The sequence below is a fragment of the Mirounga angustirostris genome, unplaced genomic scaffold (genome assembly GCF_029215605.1).
Source record: "Mirounga angustirostris isolate CCGP_5_RB_7025 unplaced genomic scaffold, mMirAng1.0.hap1 SCAF_9, whole genome shotgun sequence".
Classification (NCBI taxonomy): Eukaryota; Metazoa; Chordata; class Mammalia; order Carnivora; family Phocidae; genus Mirounga; species Mirounga angustirostris.
In genome coordinates this window covers 100,724,825-100,738,996 of record NW_026991717.1, presented here as the reverse complement: position 1 = coordinate 100,738,996, position 14,172 = coordinate 100,724,825, and the positions used below count along the sequence as shown (strand labels likewise).

General features: G+C 37.1%; 1 protein-coding gene across 4 annotated transcripts in view; it reads left to right on the top strand.

Annotated features, from left to right (window-relative positions):
* The window catches only part of DLGAP5 (DLG associated protein 5), a 41,297-nt gene that overhangs the window by 21,436 nt on the left and 5,689 nt on the right, over positions 1–14,172 (top strand). For 2 of the 4 annotated variants that reach the window (XM_045900911.3, XM_064571085.1), the window contains exons 13-18: positions 2,615–2,707; positions 5,455–5,674; positions 9,427–9,619; positions 11,577–11,634; positions 12,425–12,668; positions 13,913–13,959. In XM_045900911.3, the coding sequence (XP_045756867.1) occupies positions 2,615–2,707; positions 5,455–5,674; positions 9,427–9,619; positions 11,577–11,634; positions 12,425–12,668; positions 13,913–13,959 (855 nt within the window). The remainder of the gene's footprint in view (positions 1–2,614; positions 2,708–5,454; positions 5,675–9,426; positions 9,620–11,576; positions 11,635–12,424; positions 12,669–13,912; positions 13,960–14,172) is intronic. The other 2 variants (XM_064571084.1, XM_064571086.1) reach the window with 1 other exon arrangement.

Sequence of the window (14,172 nt, the reverse complement as noted above, 5' to 3'; positions counted from 1 at the left end):
TGAAGGTTTTTGATGTGTTTGTATTGTTTACATTTATCATCTGTTGATGATCATTTCCCAACTTTGGCTGTTGGGAGACTTTTCAAGTTGGCTCCTGGGACCTCTTTTTTTTTTTTTCTTTAAGAGCTGTTTTCAGGTTTCATCTAATATAAAATTTACCAGTTCTAAATGCACAATTCAGTGAGTTTCAGTAAATTGACAGAGTTGTTCAACCAGTGCCACAATCCAAATGTACAGTATTTTCAGCATAAAAAGATCTTCTTGCCTATGTGCAAGTCAATCCCCATTCCCACTCCCAACCCCAAGCAACTCACTCTTTGTGGATTTGCCTTTTCTGGACATTTCATATTAAATAGAATAATACAATATATAGCCTTTTTTTTTTTTTTTTAAATATATAGCCTTTCATATGTGGCTTCTTTCATGTAGCATGATGTTTTCGAGGTTCCTCCCTGTTGTAACATGTATCTGTACTTTGTTGCCTTTCATTGCTGAGTAGTATTTCATTGTATAAATACATCACTCTCTAGTCATCAGCGGAGGGACACTTGGATTGTTTTCACTTTGGTGATGATGAATAATCTGTGAATATTCACATACAAATCTTAGGGTGGACATTTGTTTTCATTTCTCTTGGGGTAAATAGATATTGCTGGGACATATAGTAAATTTACATTTAGCTTTTTAAGAAACTGCCAAGCTATTTTCCAAAGTGATTATATGACATTTTACTTTCCCATCAACACGTATGAGTTTTCCTAGCACTCCCTATCTTCACCAGTATTTGCTATTGTCTAGGAGAGCCATCCTAGTGGGTGCAAAGTATTTGTTGTAGTTTTGATTTCCGTTTCTCTAATGAATAATGATGTTAATGATCTTTTCATGTGTTTATTAGCCATTTGTATGTCTTCTTTGGTGAAATTTCTATTTAAATCTTTTGGTCATTTGGGTTTGTCTTTTTTTATTGAGTTGTAACTGTTCTTTATTCTGGATTCTTTATTCTGTCTTTTATCAGAAGTATTATTTGCAAATATTTTTTCCCTAGTTTGTGGCTTATTTTTCTTAATGGTGTCTTTTGAAGTGTAACTGTTTTAATTTTGATGGTGTTCAATTTATCAATTTTTTTCTTCTGTATTGTGATTTTTGGCATCATGTCTAAGAACTCTTTTTGCCTAATGTCAGCTCACAAAGATTTTCCTATTTTTTCTTCTAAAAGTATTGCAGTTTTAGTTCCACAGTTAGGTATCTGATTCATTTGGAATTCATTTTTGTGTATGATATAGTTAAAGAGTTCATCTTTTTTCTTGTGGATATCCAATTTTCCCAGCACAGTTGAAGACTATTTAGTTTCCTCATTGAATTGCATTGATACATTTGTTGAACATCAGTTGGTCATAAGTGTAATCCTGAGTCTTTCTGGAATTTACATTTTTTCAGGAGAGAAATTGAGAGTACATATGTGTATAAATGAATAGTAGGGGAATGTGAAGCATGTTTGCTAAACTGTTGACAGTGGTTACTTCTTTGGAGGAGATTGGAAATACTAGACGGATGAGGATCATACACTGACATCAATGACTCCATCTTTGGCCCTCCATCTTGTTCGTGCCCTCGTGATGACCTCCCCCCGGGCTATGTGTTCCAGCCCCTGGAGGTTAATGTCAGCCCCAACTGGAATGAGGGAAGCTTGTTCTGATCTTCCCTAAAGTGGCGCACAGAAGGCACCACTTCAGATATCTAGTAGAGATGAGGATCATACCAGAAGGATAAGGATCATACATTCTCATCCTGCTAGTAGATATATTACTTGAATCTTTTAAAATGACATTGTGTCAAGAGAATGAGAAGGCAAGCCAGACTGAGAGAAAGCATTTGCAAAAGACATTGTGTTTTAAAAAAAAAAAAAAAGACATATTGTGCTCTGTGTTCACATTGTATAATTTAGGAAACAAAAACATCTAGAATATCTCCTACATTTTATTTATTTTTTAAAAGATTTTTTTAAAAATTTATTTATTTGACAGAGAGAGACACAGCAAGAGAGGGAACACAAGCAGGAGGAGTGGGAGAGGGAGAAGCAGGCTTCCCACCGAGCAGGGAGCCTGATGCGGGGCTCGATAGGCGCCCCTATCTCCGACATTTTAATGGTCAAAAATAAATTAGGAGTGTTCTTCATATTTGACCCTCTTTATGTAGATTGTGGAAGCTTGTAAAACCAAAAATAACAGTGAGCAATTTTACCATAAGAATTCTTTTTTTGGGGGGACGCCTGGGTGGCTCAAATGGTTGAGCGTCTGCCTTCGGCTGAGGTCATGATCCCTGAGTCCTGGGATCGAGCCCTTCATTGGCTCCCTGCTCCATGGGGAGCCTGCTTCTCCCTCTGCCTGCCACTCCCCCTGCTTGTGCTCTCTCTCTGTCAAATAAATAAATAAAATCCTTAAAAAAGAAAAAAAAAAGCTTGATTTGAATACTAAATTGAGAATGACTTAGTCTAATTTATATGCCACCAGTCCAAGTCACCATTCTCGATTTTTATTGAAGCTTAAATTCATTAGCTTTTCATTTTAATAAAGTTAGCTTTAATCTGATAAACTTGTGCTTTATTTATTAACAGATAGAAGATGTAAACCAAAAATTCAACAATTTGACCAAACTTGAGGAATCTGGATGGCAGAACAATAATAATATAAGTAAAAAAGTTGTTCGGGTAAGTTTGTGGTTTTATATCCAAATTTCTAATACAGACTCTTCTACTTTAACAAATTTTTATTTTTAAGCTTTAAAAATATTTAGCTTCAGATCTTTCATCTTTTTACAAATAAAGTTCCATATATTACTTAAAATGTCCTGATTGCCTTTGAAGAAAGAATAAGGAAATGGTCAAAACTAAATTTAGTGTTATTTCTGGAGAGAGGAGGGGCTGTAATTGAATTGAGACACCTAGCAGGCTTCTAAGTTACTAAACAGTGGGTATCTGCATGTTTGTTTTATACTTCAAACTGTGCATCTCCATTTTGTTGTAATTATAATAGTAGTACTACATAATTTATATAATGTGTAGTCTGTGCCAAGTTCTGTTCCATGTTTTTACTTGTATAAACTCATTTAATCATCACAACAATCCTGTGAAGTGGGTTCTGTTCTCCCCATTTTACAGTTGAGGAAACTGACATCCAGAAATCACTTGCCAAAGGGGGAGCTGGCTTTCAAGGCCAGACTTTCTCATTCTAGAATCTGTGTTCTTAATCAGTAGGCTCTGCCACCTCTCCGTTTTATATACTCTTTTGAGTGATTTATTTCAAAATGAAAAAATTGAATAGAGAGGAACAATCTCTCTTTAGAACATCTATCTTCTTCCCTATGCTTTATCTTATAAATTTTCTTATTTTCTCTGTAAAATTTGCTTTGTTAACATGATAAGATTCCATTCTTGTCTGTTTGTTTCTAGTAATATTTGAACTCAAAAGTTTTTGGTCAGATGAATGCTTCTCAAACCACCTTACAGTGTTGCCAGTTTTTCTTTATATTTTAGAAAAATACCTTTGGTTGTAGAATCAGATTTCTAAATTTGTGCTTTATTCTTATGTAATCCAAGTAAGATCTGTTTTAAATCCTATCGTAGGAGTTTAAGATGACAGAATATTAAAAGAACCTATTACAGCGTCATTTTGTGACGAAATTAAATGAATGGATTTCAGATCTGTTAAACAGTGAAGACTGCTGGAACATTCTGAAGCCACTGTGGGTATTTCTTATTGAGTACCTGGTCGTGGAAACATAATGTCATCAGTGCTGCAGATAATGGCTGTCAGTACAGCATTCGGTCAGAGCCTTGTAATTCCGTCCCTTATCACCAGGTGTCTCTCTCTCCTCTTACTTTATTCTACAGGCTATTGTTAAGATTACGGAACAAATAAACTAAAACTATTACCTATACTTGATACCCTTACCTCTGACCTCTTATTCATTGATCTCTCATTCCATCGGTTAGCCTTGTTTTCTCCTTTGCCCTCTCTTTTCCATCAGTTTTTAGACATGTTTAAGGGTCTTATCTTTGTTTCCATTAAAGAAAAAAACAACTTGTGATGTTCCCTACTCCCAATCACAGACAAGCTTCCAGAAAAAGTTGTCTATACTCTGTTGCTACTATTTTGGTTCTCGCTTATCTCTCCAACTCACTGCAATTCAGCTTCACCCCTCTCTTTGCCTCTAGAACAGTTATCACCAAGGGTATTGATTCTCTAGTTGCTGAATTATTAGATACTTATAAAATCCAATCCCTCTGCAGGATTAAACATGGCTGAGTCCCTCCTTCTTAAAATTATATTCTGATTTTCCTCCTGCCTCTGTGCCCATTCTTCAGTCATGTTTGCAGTTTGTTTTTCCATTTATCCCTTATATGTTTGTGATATTCACATTCCTACCTCAACTCTATTTTTTCCTTCCACATTCTCCCTGTACAGTCTTACCCATCCTGTGATGAGTCCTAAATCTGTATTTCAAACCACACTTACTGCTAAGCTCTAGGTTTATATATCCTGACTCCATGTACCTTAAAATCAGTATGTCCCAAACTGAAGTCATCTGCACACACATCACTGTTTCTGTCTCAGAGAATGGTATTGGCATCTCACTAGGTGTCCAAGGTAGAAACCTGGCTATCTTCTTTAGTCCTTTCTCTGTTTCACCATCTCTACCCCACACACATCCAATAGATTGCTAAGTCCTCTCAATTTGCCCCCTTAAATATCTCTTGAAGCCTTTCTTGTTTTTCCATTTTTCCTCCTTAATCTAACTGCTGTCATCTTTTTCCAGTATCAGTGCAGTAGTCTCCTTCCTAACTGGCTTATAACCCTCCAGTCGCTTCTCTGGGCTGTAGACAGAATGACTTTCCTGAATCACAAAGCTGATAATGTTAATCTCCTGGTTAAAAATCATGTATAAGCTCTATTCCTTTGTCCTCTGTATAAATGTAGAAATGGTTACCTGCAAGGGATTTTATAATCTAGCTGTTGCTTACCTCCTCCCAGCTCCTCTGCAATTTCTTTCGCTTCCGGCTTTGCAAATACGCTGTTCTCTGCACCCAGTCCTGTCCTCACTCCATCTTCTAGCTTGGCTAACAGTGATTCCAGCTCAGGGGCTACCTCCTGTCAGCCTTTCTCGATAACTCTGAAGATTGATTTAGGTGATAGCCTTGTGTTCTCTCATAGCCGTCTGATTTTGTCTGTATCATGACATTTATTATTCTTAGTGTCTATATCTAGCCCTTCCGTAAGCTGTGAAGTCCTCGAGGGCAGGGGCTTTGTCCTTTACCTTTTGGCCCCCAGCATTTTTAGCACATACAAGGAATCTGATTAGTGTATGATGAATGTGTTAAATATTTTTTGTATGCTTTGTTTTTCTTGTAAGATGATAACAAGTAGCTTTAATACATGTCATAATTTCTCTTTGCAGAAGAAAGTGGTCTCAGGGGTAGCAAGTAAGCCCAAACAGGATGATGGTGGAAGAATTGCAGCTAGAAATCGCCTCGCGGCCATAAAAAATGCAATGAGAGAGAGGATGAAGCAGGAAGAAACTGCGGAGGCAGCGACCTTTGTAATGCCAAAGGAAGTTGATAAAATAGTGTTTGATGCTGGATTTTTCAGAATCGAAAGTCCTGTTAAATCCTTCTCAGGTTAGTTTTTCTGCTAAGACTCCTTGAGAGAAATATTTGGGTTGGATGGGAGCTTGTATAAGAGGTCAAAAATAGTTTTCATATGAAGACCTACAAACTCTCTGAGTCTGGAAAATAGACTACATACTCACTCACATACAAGGCATGTGTGGATGTGTATGATTAGATTACTTTAAGTGTGCTGTATCTTCTAAAATGGCTCTTATATTTTCTAAGCGATTTCACGTCTGTTACTACCACTTAACCCCACAATACTGTGAGGTAGGTCACAGGGTCCCAAGAGGTAAGGCACATGATGGAAGCATGAGAAGTTAGGTGGTTTTCTTCAGGTTAGTTAGTTGGATTGGAATTTAAGATGCAAAGCATTTCAGGCATCAAACCCTCGCCCTGCTTTAGTTGTGCTTTAAAATGAAGCTTATGGAAAGTGGAGTTTGGTTTAATTTTCATTTGTATTTAAAACGTCTGCTCAGATTTTATGAGACACAGTAAATGTACTAATTTCCTGATTTAAAAATATTCCAGTGAAACCAGCTTTTAATACTTCAAGAAACCATTCTTCTTATGATTTTCTAACTGATTTCTAACTCTGATCTTCTTATGATTTTTCTTTTTTTTTTTAAAGATTTTATTTATATTTATTTGACACAGAGAGACACAGCGAGAGAGGGAACACAAGCAGGGGGAGTGGGAGAGGGAGAAGCACGCTTCCCGCGGAGCAGGGAGCCCGATGCGGGACTCGATCCCAGGACCCTGGGATCATGACCTGAGCCGAAGGCAGACGCTTAACAACGGAGCCACCCAGGCGCCCTCTTAATGATTTTTCAATAGCTATTTGTCATAGGTTGTCTTTATTAGATTGAATTTCTATATATATATGAAAATTATTTATTTATAAGCCCTGTGATGAGAGGTCATAGCTGAAGTAATCTCTTCTGTAAATCTCGGTGGACGCTTCTATCAGTGCTTTAAGTGCTAGATGTTTGTTTTCAAGGAGAAAGGGGCCAAGTCCTCTTCAGGTACCTATCAGCTGAACGAATATTTTTTCCCTATTATTTAACTGTGTCCACGGGGAAATTTTCTGAACATAAACTTGAGCTGCTATCCAGTATTTACATTAAAATGTAAATTTATCACCTCAACTATATTATAACCTTCCTGTCAGTTTAGCTATCACATCTGGTGTGGTCTGGTTTGTATTCTTTACTCTAAGCAGCTGCTTTTCCTACGAACCCAGGAATTGCCTCCTGCTAGTAACATGGTTCCTTGCTGCTAACTTCCCAAGGAACTCATTGCCGCTATTCTTTCATGTACCCGACTTGGCCTTTAGGACTGGGGAGATTAAGGTTTATGGTCCAAATCTATCTTGTTAAAACTGAGTTTTAGTTCCAGAGCACATGGTTTGTATGAGGCTTGTTACAGAGCAGAAGTCCCCCAAGAAGCCCCTCTCACCCCATTTGTCACTCCCTAGAGGCAACCACTTCTTTTTTTTAAGATTGATTTTATTTATTTATTTATTTATTTATTTATTTGATAGAGACACAGCGAGAGAGGGAGCACAAGAGGGAGAAGCAGGCTTCCCGCCAAGCAGGGAGTCCAATGCGGGGCTCGATCCCAGGATCCTGGAATCACGACCTGAGCTGAAGGCAGATGCCCAATGACTGAGCCACCCAGGCACCCCTACTTTTCTTTTTTTTTTTAAGGTTTTATTTATTTGTCAGAGAGAGAGAGAAAGTACACAAGCAGGGGAGTGGCAGGCAGAGAGGGAGAAGCAGGCTCCCTGCTGTGCAGGGAGCCCGGATGCAGGACTCCATCCCAGGACCCCGGGATCATGACCTGAGCCGAAGGCAGACGCTTACCGACTGAGCCACCCAGGCGCCCCAACCACTTTTAGTTCTTAGAGGAGTCTTGGAGTCTTGAGATGTTCGACTGTGTAGATTTTTTTTTTTTTCCTCAGGTTGTGTAGATTTTTGTGTGTGTGTGAATTGTTCCTTGGATTTACTCTCCTTAGTCGGTCCTCTCTATCTTTTCAGAAACATCTATTTTATTTTTTTCCTGGTAAATAGACTATTTGCATAATTTTTCCTGTACTTGTTTTTTACTTCCTTATTTCCTCAACTTTCATGTTGGCTCTCATGGTTGTTGTTTTTATTTTTTAGTTTTGCTCTCATGGTTTAAATTCCCAAGAGCTCTTTCTCATTCTCAGAATGTTCCATTTTATAACATTCTGTACTAGTTTGGTAAGTGCACTGTCTTACCTTTCTGAGGATGTTAATGATAGCTTTTATGTTTTCTTTCCCCTGTACAGTCAGTATTTGTTCCAAGAAACTTTCATTTGTTTGGTTTTGGTTTCCATCTCTTGTTTTGGAGGCTTTCTTTGGGTGTCTGGTGATCATTCACTGCCTGCTTGTGGTTAAGAACAGGTCTCTGCCCAGCAGCATGTGGGTAATGGGGGCTTTACTATGGGGTGATTTAGTTGTGCCATAGTGCTAGGAATCTATATCACTATATTTAATTCTTTTTTTTTTAATTTTATTTTATTATGTTATGTTAATCACCATACTTTACAAATTAGTTTTTGATGTAGTGTTCCATGATTCATTGTTTGCGTATAACACCCAGTGCTCCATTCAATACATGCCCTCTTTAATACCCATCACCAGGCTATTTAATTCTTTTCTTATGGGCTAGCCGGGTTCCCCAGAAAAGATTCGTCCAGTCTGCTGCCTGGAGAATATAATTCTGGCTGTCAGCCTTTCAGGAGCCAGGTGGGAGGGAAAAAACTAAACATCTCAACAGTTTGTTTGTGATCCCCTTTTTTCCATATAGTACCAATCTCTCAACCTTACCTGGTATCCCTTAAGCCAGGGACCTTCTCTTTCACCTTTTCATAAAATAAACCTCTCTAGATTTCTGGTTTGGGTGGTGGTTGGGGGGCGGGGTGGTGGCATGTTGACAGGTTGCAAAATGAGGAAAGGGCTCCATTTGTTCTTTAAACTGACTTTGAACCGATCTTCCTGTTTTTAGCTCCCTTTTCATCTCTGCTTCCAGACATACTTGAGGACACCAATTCTTTTGAAGGGTGCTGTGTTATAAATCGGGTTAATTCTCCTCTTTCCTAACTGGTGACTGGTGGCTTAGAAATTATTTTCTGGGGTCTACTAAATATTATCCCACTCACTCATCTACATTACAACTTCCAAAATTCTTTGTTTATTATTGTCTCTTTTTTTAGTTCCCTTTGTCCAAATTTAAAAAGCTGAGTAGGAGCGCCTGGGTGGTTCAGTCAGTTAAGTGTCTGCCTTCGGCTCAGATCATTATCTCAGGGTCCTGGGATTGAGCCCTATGTCGAGCTCCCTGCTCAGAGGGGACTCTGCTTCTCCCTCTGCCCCACCCCCTCCAGCTAGTGTGCACAAACTCTTTCTCTCTCAAATAAGTAAATAAATAAAATCTTTTAAAAAAATTAAAAGCTGCTGAGTAAAAAAAAGGGGGGCACTCTTTGTCCTTGTAACGTTCTGCCTTTTAAGATGATCTCTTTTACTGCTTATAGTAGTGGGATGTTAAGAGGAAACAATCTCATGTGTGTGTTCAATACTATCTTGAACTGAAAGTCACAGGCATTTTTCTTTAAAAAACATATTATGGAAGAAGCTAGTTGGTAGGGTAATAGGAAGAACTTGCACTGTCTTCCTGGATATAATGAAAAGTGAATGAAAGAACTTTTTGATATTGAGATGATTTCTCTCATCTTCTAGGAGTTTCTATCTCTTCTGAACGTCTTTCTCAAAGACTTAGGACACCTAAGTCTGTCAGCAAAGCTGTGTCTGAGAGCAGGGCTGAGATGGACCATCTAAGACAAACTATGTCATCACAGAATCCTGATCCTCAAAGTACCAAAAGTGAGCATGTTGATAAGGAGACTTTGCTTTCAACTATTCCTAAAAACAGGTATTTCTTTCATGTGTTGTTATTAAGAGTGTAACAGATGCTGGGGTGCTTGGGTGGCTAAGTGTCCAACTCTTGGTTTAGACTCAGGTCATGATCCCACGTGTGGTGGGATCCAGCCCCTGCATCAGGCTCTGTGCTCAGTAGAGTCCGCTTGAGGATTTTCTCCCTCTGCCCACTCATACACGTGCACAGACGCGTGCACTCTCTTTCTCTCTAAAAATAAGTAATTAAGTCTTTAAAAAAAAGCATAACAGATGCTGACATTAAATATCATTTCGGATTGTTAGCCTGGTAAAATATGGAAGACCTATATTTTTAATTAGATTTCACAATGACCCTGTAATGTGTAAGAAATGCTTCTATTTTCTAAATGAGAGAATTAAGGCTTACAATTTCATATTGATTATTGGTTATATTTAGGTGTGCAAAGTAAATTCTCCAGAACTAAGAAGAAAAGAAACAATACAATGTTGTTTGGTGCTAAACACAATACAACTTTGGTGCTTGGCAGGTCTGAGTTCAAAACCAGTTCTATGGCATACTAGCTGTGAAACTTTGGGACTTTAATTAACTCACTTAGCTTCAGGTTCATCATTTACGAAACAGCAGTGCCAATACTTCCCTACAGGGTCCTTGAGAGGTAGGCACTTTTGTACCAGCCTCTATTGAAAATGCCTTGAGATTGCTATCTTGCATAAATAAGGGAGAGCTTATGTGTACTGAAGAATTATGCGCTAGACATGGTTCTAGGTTATGAACAGGTATTATCTCATTTCATCTTCAAAACAACCCTGTGAGGTACTAGATGCCCATTTTTCAAGTGAGAAGACTTGAAAAGTTAGTGACTTACCCATTTTCAGCTTATAATTGGTAAAACTGGATGCTGCCTCTATTCTTTCTGCTGCAGAGGACTGCCTCTGCACAAATGCACCAGAATTTTCTATACAGTCCTTGTTCCTGGAACATAAATGTACCAGGAATCTGATAGGAAAAAGATACTTTAAGGTAAGTAGAAAATAAAATTGTAGTCTGGAGCCAAGAGAAGACTATTGGTTTTATTATTAATCTGGAGATGGGATAGCATTGAATACTCCGTCATTATAGCAAAGAAGGTTGTCAAAAAAATAAAAGAACACTTTATGAATTGAAATAGAGGAAACAAATGAAAGTTTATGCTCTTAAATATTTTATGGAACAAATTTTAAAATTTCAAATTTTTAGTATAAACCAAGGTATATTTAGCCTTTGTGAGAACTAAATATTTTAGATATTCTAGAAATATCTGGATGATAAAATACCAATTTATTGTCATTTCTTAAATGCCAGTTGCTTTACTTTATATATATCCTCTAGTTTATTATCTTGTGCTAAGATCCATAATTATATTTAAAAGATACTATAAGTATTCTTTAAAATTTTTTTACTTAATTCCCAAAAATAGTCATGAAAGAGCATCTTACACATAACTTTGTGCAGTGAAGGTGAAGTGGAGTTGAAAACTAGAAAAATAGGATATTTAAAAAAAAAAAAATGACTTGCAAGGGTTGAGACAGGTATTTTTAATGAAATAAAGTTACAGACTTCAAGATTAGAATATGTTAAGCTATAACTAACAAGTAATGTAGTCAACTCCAGCTACACAATAACTGAGTTGTTAACTTTGACCCCCCAGGAGTTGGCTTTATTCTAACCTTTCCCTACTGTGTATATAGCTCTGGATTTGGCGAGATTCAAAAGATTGCTGGTGGACTGAGCAGCATGGTAACAGGCTGTGAACTTTCTGGGGAAGAGTTTATCTAGTCTTGCTGCTATAGCTGTAGTCCAAAACTAACTTCTTTGGACCAGGTCTGATCTTGGACCAGGCTCCATCTTTGACCCATGAAGGATAATATTAAAACACAAGTAAAAAGATAGCAGTATGTTTAATTATCTGATTATCTACTTTTTTCTTTTTTAGGAACAACATAGAAGATGCTCAGTGTCCTGGATTACAAGATTTAATTGAAGTAAATTATGTAAGCCCTACGCCAGTATAGTAGATAACAATTTATGTGGTTATATGTAGTAACTCCATAAACAACTCCCAGAATTTCCATTGGAAATCTAAACCAGTCATTAAAATGATACTTCTTGTTTTATTTATTTATTTTTTAAAGATTTTATTTATTTATTTGTCAGAGAGAGAAAGAGCACAAGCAGGGGGAGTGGCAGGCAGAGGGAGAAGCAGGTTCCCCGCTGAGCAAGGAACCTGATGTGGGACTCGATCCCGGGACCCTGGGATCATGACCTGAGCTGAAGGCAGATGCTTAACCGACTGAGCCACCCAGGCGTCCCGACACTTCTTGTTTTAAAGGCCTTTGTCTTGTTTGAAACCATAGTGCCATTTTGTGTTCTTTAACTCACATCAAGATTATTTTTTTAAATAAAGTTTTATTATAACACAGCCATACTTATGTATTATATCTGGCTGCTTTGCAATACAGTGGTACAGTTGAGTAGTTGTGGCCAAGATTCTGTGGTTCACAAAGCCTAAAATATTTAGCATCTGGCCCTTCACAAAAAAATGTTTGCCAGTCACTGAACTGGAATATCATAGATACTTGCTGAGAAGCTTTCCTTCAATCATACCATTGCTATAATACTCTTTGAACTAATTGTTCAAGAAGCAAGATAGTAAGATTTACAGTGTTCTTTAGCCTGTGTTCAGAATGTCATTCTACTGTTTTTATTTTTAATTGCAACAAGACTTTTTTCTATTTTTTCCAATTTTTGGTAATTAAATGTAAAAACATTTTTTACTTTCAGGATGCAAACAAGATAAACTTTGAGATGGATTGTTTACCCAGTGAAAGAATGAATTTGCCTCTACTTGCTGGTGAAGTGGCAGATGATATTAATACTAATAAAAAGGAAGAAATTCCAGATGTTGTAGAAGGAATGGAACTACATTCTTTAGTTACAGCACAGGATGTTTTGATGAGCAGCCCTGAAAATATACCATCACAAAATGACATCTTACAGGAAGAGAAGACTAAAATTTCTCAGTCAGGTGAGGTCTTTTAAATTTATTTAGATGAGGCTCTGTTAAATAAATGAACTTGGACTAAAACATAGATTATTGTGAATACTTCTGGGTACCAGTTTCTAAGAGTAAAGGTTGAAAAATTGGGCATTCACAAGAAATACCTTCTAAGAATCAGTACATGTTATATAGTATCCCACTGTCCTCCTCAGACCTTTGGAAGTATACCTGTTAAACTTATTAATGGCTACTAATCCATGTTGGAAATAAGTAGCATTTTACATTAGACCTATTTGGATTCTTCATTGTTTGTGAAAATTCAGAGAAATTCCCCGAAGTTTATTTTTTTAGTTTACCTCTTTGTCGACACACATCCTCAAAGCTTTCTTTAAGATGCCCTATTTTTCTTTCATAATGCCTTTTCCAATCTACTTTGTTGTGATTGTTCTGCAATAGGAAATGGCTCTTGGACTTTTGTTATAGTATAATGTGTGATAGTTTCGCCTACTATTTTCATCTGCTACTCAGTGGTGCTGTTCTGGCTGGGGACTAAGGCAAAATAAACTGTAACCTTGGCCAGACATTTAATGTACTCCAGCTGTGTTCTTCACCTAGCATCTTTGGGGTACCTTTTTTTTCCAACCTTAGTATATTACCTGTTTATTATAAAAGGATATAACTCAGAAATAACCATGTGAAAGAGATGCATAGGCCAAGGTATGGGGAAAGGATACAGAGCTTCCATACCTTCCAAATGCACCACTCTCCCCAAATCTCCACATATTCACCAACCTGGATACTCATGGTACCTTTAATATTGCAAGCATGAGATTTGTTTATAGAAGACTCTTTTTATACTGAATTTCAGGATGAGAATTTTAATTAAAAAAAATTTAAGTACATTTTAAAAAATGCTATAGCATGAAGCACCTGGGTGGCTCAGTCGGTTAAGCGTCTGCCTTCGGCTCAGGTCATGATCCCAGGGTCCCGGGATTGAATCTGGCATTGGGCTCCCTGTTCAACGGAGAGTCTGCTTCTCCTTCTGCCCCCATCCCTGCTCGTGCCCCCCCTCGCAAAAATTAATTAATTAAATCAATCTTAAAAAAAATTTTTTTTTAAATGCTATAGCATAAGATGACCTATATTTTTGTCTTAGCATTTCGTAGGGAGCTTTTCATCATTTTTGTCCATTTCTAACAACCCTTGACTGCAAGGATATTTAAAAAGGTAAAAGTTGGGGTTTTTTGTTTTGTTTTGTTTTGTTTTTTCAGTATTTGATATTAAAAGTCTCACTACTGAATGCCATCTTCTTGATTCGGTAAGTTTTCCAACTTAATTTGAAAAATTGCTTTATATTCTAGATCTGTTTTATAAAATGATTTATTCACTTTTCAGTTTGTGTACAAAGTTGGTTTAAAATTTACATGTTATTTACTATGAAATCCATTTGTTACTCATTTTTCTCAAAATGGGAAAAAATATCATGTTTATAAACTTTAAAATATAGCATGTTTTAATACTACATTCTGAA